Consider the following 7817-nt stretch of genomic DNA (forward strand, 5'->3'; position numbering starts at 1 on the left):
CAGGGTCAACAACATGCACAATGTTATGGATATCAGCTTTAAGCTAGTCTTTTGACTTTTAATCAAACTTGAATCCTAAATAAACTGCATCCCACATTATACTACATGACACAATATTATTAATATATGTTTTGTGTTTTTATTTTGTTCCTGCTATTAATTAAACTTGAACTGTGTCCCAATTGCATACTACACATAAATTTTAACTAGGTTATTTTGGGGTGTAGTGGTGACATTTGCAATACTTTTACTTTGGGAAAGTGACAAAAATGAATTCACTTGATGTTGAGTGTGATAATAATGGATACTATTGTGTCACATTGAAATATGCAAGGGATATAGAGAACTGGCTGGGACTTTACAAGGTTGCAGTTTGACTGATGTCTGTCTGCATGCATGTTGTATTGTTTCTTGCCAGTACAAATTACTTGTTACTGTTACTATTACATAATTTGTTTATAGTAAGGGATTGGGACACAGTGTCCGTCTCTGATTTTTCTAACCAGTCTTACCTGCCCTCAGTTTGCTGTGTTGTTTATTTTCTACTTTCCCTAAATGCAACTTACTTTAAGCATGCATCAACATCCTGCAATACAACTAAAACAAAACCAAAAATTAATAATAATAACCCATTCTCAGCCAGTACCATCTCTCTCTGATATACACCCAGACTGCTCAGCTAGTTCATGTTTAAAGACTAACATTACAGATAAATTTATCATCAAGAAACACATGAGAGAGGAGACGGTCCTCTAGCCGAGTACCTCTCTCAACAGTGTCTGTTTTCTATTGTGTGCATCTGGTTGTAGTGTGTGCAAAATTTTAAATGGCATTGTTCTTTCATCTCAACATATATCATTTGGTAATTTTAACTGGTCATATTTTTGCATTTATCCAAGTGATCACTGGCATTTTGGTTCTGATTATGATTTTTGGCTTATTAAGTATGTTTTGTTTTTGGGTTTTTTTTTTTTTGTTTGTTTGTTTTTTTTGGTCAATTGAATAATATTTAAATCACAGTGTGAAATATTTTTTGATATAATTTGACTTTTGGTGAGTTGGAACTACTTCAGAAACTAACTTGTGTGTTATTTCCTACAGCACGCTGGCAAATACTGAATAAAAAGTAAAGACTCAAAACAACACTTGCTCGATCAACTCAATCACTGGCATTTTGTAAACATATATTCAGGCCCACAAATTAGTAGGTGAAGCAGTTCCAGATTCACTTTTCAGATATCTTCCATTTTTTTTTATCTATCTTGACATAGCAAATTATTCTTTGCTGAATGACATTTTGATTATAAGGAAAAAACAAATGAATTGCATGGCTAAGAAGTTGCAGTTTAGGGTTTGTCAGACTTGTCAGTGTTAGAATTCTTCTGTTCTTTTCTGTAGATGGGCATTGCTCATTGTTTGTATATCCCCACCCTTCCTTACAGCCAAAAGCTCTAATGCCGCCCGACCGCTTCGTACTGCCTTTACATGGACATGGCAACTGACTTACACTGTCACCCTCATCACCCTCATTTCCTATGTAGTGTTTTCATAGGTCCCACCCCTTCTTCACCTTCTCCCTTGTCTTTAGAGATATTAAACTAGTCATCCATCCATTCTACACTAAAGAACAAATGATAATTTAAGCAAAAACTGTAACATAAATAGATTTTAGATAATGCTGAAGTCTATTGCAATGAAAAAAATGTAGATACACATTTTTTGTAAAAGCAAACTATTTACCAGGAAAAAGCAAAACATAAAAAAACAGAATTATGGTGTTTATTTTTTATGTGGTGTGGATGTATGTGCTGTTGCCTCCCTGTACCGTCATCTTTTAAGATAGAACACAATGGAGAAAAAAATGACATTTAACGGTACCAAGTGGCTATCCAACATTCTTACACAATTTTTTCTTTGTAAATTCCTCTCTTCATGCCTAAATCATGTGGGCAATTTGTTGATGTAAGTTGACAATATATTGTATGTATGTTTTCATTCTCTTTGAATTGTTTTTTTTTTACTTTTTATTTTTAAAGATGCGGTTTGTAAAATGTGAGGAGTGGAACATCTCAAAATGTATACTCTTCTTGTGTATCTCACACTAAAAGCAAAGCAGCTAATGAACATGGTAGGTGTTACATGTAGCAACTTTAACAATTTTACATCACTTAATGAGTGTTTTCATAAATTAAATAGAGGGAGACTTAGTCAGCATTTAGTGACACTCTATATAGACACAAAATGCTACATGTACTACCTTTAAGAAATATTGACTAAATCAGAGCCAATGTGAGCTCACAAACATTTGTATGAAGCAGCACTTTTCTAATATTTCAAACTGCATCTCTGATCAAGGTGTTGACATTGACAACTAATTATTTATATTGTTTGAAAATATAGAATAAAATAGCCTTTGTTTGAGCTATAAAGTTGTGTGCTTGTGAATGTATATGTTGATGTTTGTGATAATTTGTCCGTCACGTATTTTTTTGTTTTAATTGATAAACGATTTCAAACCTGCATCAAAGATTCAGTATGCAGATGCTTTGGCAGTTGCTATTTTCCATGTCAATGGTAATTTGAATGTTCACTCCTGTGATACCAGCTTGAAAGCACATCCATGATAAATTCCCTATTTAAAATGTATTTTCAACCCTTTTTCTCCAACAAGTCAACTCTTGAAAAAACAATGGTGATGTCAGTTTATAGTATGTTGTTCCACACTCCATACAGAATCTACAAAGAATACAAAAGTACTGTACATGTCTGGAAAGTCCAACTCCTAAGTGTTGAAAGGGTATTCTGACTGCTATTTGTTAGGAACTATTATAAATGTATGTGCGATTCAGGCTTCCATTTTCCACATCACACTTGTGTTAGTTCCCTCTTAGACCAGTACATGCTTACAAACTAGTAGTGTATCATAAATGATGCTTGCATCTATACACCCTAACTTCAGATTCTAAGTGAGCACAGAGAAACTTTTCACTTTCAGCAGAGGAATTTGAAAACAGTTTCAGTGTTAAACTCTGAACGTATATCATTATGCACAGCGAATGTCAAATAACCCAGAGAAGCAACAATGCCAAAAATACATTTTTGAATGGTGATTGACTGTTTAAAGAGTTAAAAAAACAAGAGGAATTTGCTGCTCTGTAGTCACATTTATCAAGTTTGGCATGTTTAGGGAGTAGAAATAAACACATTTCTAGAAAGCCTTGTTTTTTGCAGTCTTCACAAAAAGTGATATAGTACTGTAGACTGTAGACAGTACACACAGTAATAGCATTCCATTGTGGAAGATTCATCGTAGAGTTTACATTTGAGTTTCAACATTATTTGCCGTTGAAATAAAGTTTTTTTCTAGTTTTATCTTTTTGAATTGAAAAAAAAATACAAAATGAAACCATTAAGCACACAGTAGTAGTACAAGTATATGTCAACATCTTTCACACAATATTTCATGAGGGGTGAGCATTCAGGTGACATTGCTCTGCCATTGACATTGTATGAACTTAAAATTAAAGTTATAGTTAAACAAGTTTTTCTTGGTTACAGAGCTGCTCTTACGACAGACTTATTGTATCTTGAATAAAAACTACACTGAAGCAAAAATGACAAAAACAAACAAAAACAAATAGCAAGAAAAAAAAAGCAACAAAGAACTTTTTTTAAAATCTTGTCAAGAACTGTAAAGTGTAGAGGAGCTGAAAGGAGGTTCCGAATGCCATCAAAATTGTGTTGACACTATAATGAAACTAGTTAGTCATTTAGTCTATTGACCTTCCACCATCTGGAATGTCTTGATTATGAGTACATGAAACCACTGGCCTCATTCATGAAATCTGCACAAATATGATTGTTACTTCAAATGAACAACTAGGAATGTTTGCATGTACAAACAAATTGATGAAACTAATATGTGCAAATTTGTCATGATTTCTATCTGGAATTTAATTTCCCCAGATGGTTTGCAACATGGCAAAAAAGACTGAGGACTAAAACATATAATTACTAAAACATTGCCTAGAATTTGCATTCAATTTTATATAAATTCTGATTCACCAAATTTTTTTGAAACAGTTAAAACAATTAAAATAACAATAAAAACATAATAAATAAAAACAATTACAATTCTTGCTGATTGTCTCCTCTCACTGAAATTTAACTTCAAGGTTGACCTGCAGCTCTACATCTGAGAAATGTTTGTGAAACTATAACTACAATTTTCTGTAGTACTGTAAAAAAGCAAGAGGTTTAAGATGATCTGAGAGCCACTGAGTAGTGACACTGTCAGTCTGTCATTTCAGTCATGATAAAAAATTTTGTTTATCTGTCTTGAACAAATACATTTTATTTGATCTAAAATAATGTTACTGCATGTACTTTTAAATGAAACTTTTTCTTAAACTTATATTTTCTTATTCAATAAAGAGGAAAATGAATGGAATAAAAATGACTACATTATCTTTTGACTGTAACTCTGCTGAATACATCTTCATCAGTATTAGCACTTAAAGTTCATTAGTTTACATTCATTAGAAGACTGAAGATTGTTTCCTTTAAATGCTTCTTAAATTATATTGAGAAAGAACCTAGTACACACATTGAATTTAAAGGAAACTTCGCCCGATCTTTCTGGCTCATCTTTGCATGCCTCTTAAACCTTTTGAAATTTGTATCAGAAATATGTCAATTTTCTTTCAAATTGCTTTTAGCACTCTTAAATTGATATGCCAAGTTTATTGTAATGGATTTGGCTTTAGTCATTGCCTGTATTGTTGTTCTGTCAAGATGTATCTAGTTTAATATATTTCATAAAACTGCCATGCTTCCCTCTAACCTGTCTGTCTCCAACCCCAGGAGCTGAGTTAGTCATCCCAGTACTTGAGGATCCATTAGCGCACCCCTCTGTAGCTCCTCGTACACCCTCCATCCCCACTCCCTCAACCCACCACCCACTCCTCACCATTATTGAGACCACCAAAGAGTCCCTGTCCAAGGCCACTGAGGCGGGGGTACCTTGCTTGTCGGACCGAGGCAGCGATGATTGTGATGATGATGGCTTGGTGATATCGGGGTATGGCTCTGGGGAAGCATTCAAGTCTAACCTGCCCCCTACTGATGATGAAGATTTTTACACGACCTTCTCCTTGGTAACAGATAAGACCTTGTCCACGTCAGGCTTTGAAGGTGGCTACAAAGCTCACAAGCCCAAGACTTTTAGACTTAACAAACCAGTCTCCAGACGCAGTAGGACTACCACTACCGCTATACCACTAACTGCCGACCAGAGCCTCACCACCGCCACCTCTGCCTCCACCGCAACCCTCCACAATGCTCCGGCCAAACAGCCGGCTGGCAAAATGAATAACCGCGAGCTAAAACCCCAGCCCGACCTAGTGTTGCTTCCATTGCCCACATCCTTTGAGGTAGACAGCACCAAGCTGAGGGGCCCATTAATAACCTCCCCAATGTTCCGTAATATACCCACAGCACTCCCCACAGAGCCGGGCGTCAGGCGAGTTCCAGGGCCCTCGGAAGTGGTCCGTGAATCTAGCAGCACCACCGGGATGGTCATCGGAATAGTGGCGGCCGCTGCCCTGTGCATCCTCATCCTTCTATATGCCATGTATAAGTACAGGAACAGGGATGAAGGCTCCTACCAGGTGGACGAGAGCAGGAACTACATAACCAACTCAGCTGTGCAGAGCAATGGCGCTGTGATGAAGGAAAAACAGCAGAGCTTGAAAGGCAGCAACAAAAAACAGAAAAATAAGGATAAGGAGTATTATGTGTGACTGTGAGACTTCCATTAACACAAGAGAATGAAGAAAGAAAGCACTAATCACTTATCAGTTTCCTTGTGAGGAGCTATGACAAATGATGGTATAACATGGAACTTGAATAATCTTATACTGTGCAGAGTAGTTGAACTGATGATATGTACTGTAATATAAAGCACACTTACTATTGTAAGCATAATGGCAAGGCTAAATAGCAACTTTAGAGATCTTACTCTTCTATCTGGTGAGAGACATTATCAGTATAGAAATATTTCACAGCTACACCATTCTCTTAAGTGACTTTTAGAGCTATGTGATCCTTGGCATTAACAAAAAAACTTTTGGTAAAATTGTTAATTACAAAAGGTCCATAATCTTATACGTTTTCAGCATGTAAACAACATGTAGTGCTTAAAATGAGGGGTCAAGCACACAAACACCTTAAAAGTAAAAAGGGATGCTGTATCAGAATATGATATATGGTTTATACATTATACAAGTGTGGTGTCTTATTTATTTTTGCTTTAAGCAAAAGAAAAAAAATGACAAAATGAACATCAAGAAAAAAAAACAATGTGTATAAAATGAAACCAAGGGAGCAAATTGCCATGTGCAGAACTCATAGAATCTGTTCACTCTGGCATCTGATTTACCACAATGATTCTCATTATCTGACAAGAGTGACTCTACACTTTGTGGAAAGAAATGGTCCAATCTCTAGGTAAGAGGACAGAAGCAGATTGTAAAATACATGCCATCCTAATTTTACAGTGAAGTACAGAGGGTAAAAGTCCAGTATACAGTGTTCATCTTGAACCCTGTTTTCTAAATGCCAAAACAGCTTTGTCTTCAGATCAGAAGTTAGCCCTTCTCTTTGAACCCTTCAAAATGTTAGCTATTGAAAAATTATCTCTCAAAGAAAAGGTGCACAGACAGTGGTGGTTTTATCTTTTTGCAAAATTGTATGTTGGTTCATTGCATATCGTTCTCTTTTTCTATGGTGTCAGGAGGAAGACAAATGCAGTACTACAACACTGTTAACAAATGTGTATACAAAAATAAATCAAATGTTGAAAGTGTGGATTCTATCTGCTGTCACAATCAGCTGTGTCAAAAAAAAACAAGAAATTTGTTTACATATTTTATTACACACTAGCTGTTGTACTTTGTAGGTAGGAAATTGTACATATCCATGACAGTTGTAATTTTTTAGTACCTCTATTGTACAGACTGAAAATATGGTTTATCAGCGTATTTGACATGATGGGATCTATTAACTGTTAATTTATATGGAGAAAGAGTTTAATCAGAATGTGGAGAATCATATTGATATTCATAAAGAATAAACATGTATTGTTAGCCTAGAGATCTAACCAGAGATGTTTCTAAAGTTGCATGAATATTTAACTACTTGCAGTTGTCCAACAAATACAAGGTGCCCATCCTTCTGTATCATGGCTTTCTTGTTCTGGGTTACACAAGTGTTGTTTCTTTTTGAAAGAGAATAAATTCAGACTTGTGACAAGAAAGACAAAGAGACTAATGGGTGGGGCTTTAGAAAGTGTGACTGGTCACCTCAAATCATAGTCTTGTTACTTCTTTATCATTAGTTAACATCTTGTTTTGATGTTATTTTACTATCCCTTTATGTTGCCATTTTCTGCCATTGTCATTTAATGATGTGGAGGTGCAGTCTTTCTCTTGACTGGAATTCACATTTTTGTGTTAAAATTGTTACTTTTCGCAATCTTTTTTCATCAGTTTGATAACAAATAAAATATTCTTTTTTTCTCTGAAATTACACTGTGCTCTTTGGGTAAATCCAATTCTGCAGCTCCTCGGGGGAATACTATAACACTTTGACATTTGCCCTGATTCTCAACATGGAATCATTTTGACTCAGCAGGAGAGAGAAAATGCTTTAAAGCCCCTGGAAACTTGTTTTTTTCTCTAAATCCTAAATATGATGCATTGATCAGCATTCAGCTAAATTCCTTCATTGGGACTGTGTGAGTGTTGTTTGATCACCTT

At 35.4% G+C, this 7817-nt stretch overlaps 1 protein-coding gene across 5 annotated transcripts in view; it reads left to right on the top strand.

The window, feature by feature from the left end:
* The window catches only part of LOC139614038 (neurexin-3a), a 108160-nt gene extending 100571 nt beyond the window's left edge, over positions 1–7589 (top strand). For 2 of the 5 annotated variants that reach the window (XR_011686881.1, XR_011686882.1), the window contains exons 19-20: positions 1443–1962; positions 4864–5004. Coding sequence is in view for 3 of the 5 variants with exons in the window: in XM_071471124.1 (XP_071327225.1) it covers positions 4864–5801 (938 nt within the window). In the remaining 2 variants the exon portion in view is untranslated. The other 3 variants (XM_071471123.1, XM_071471124.1, XM_071471122.1) reach the window with 3 other exon arrangements.
* Positions 7590–7817: the final 228 nt, after the last annotated feature.

The sequence above is a fragment of the Trachinotus anak genome, unplaced genomic scaffold (genome assembly GCF_046630095.1).
Source record: "Trachinotus anak isolate AG129_WGS33_773 ecotype Australia unplaced genomic scaffold, CSIRO_AGI_Tana_v1 ptg000033l, whole genome shotgun sequence".
Lineage (NCBI taxonomy): Eukaryota > Metazoa > Chordata > Actinopteri > Carangiformes > Carangidae > Trachinotus > Trachinotus anak.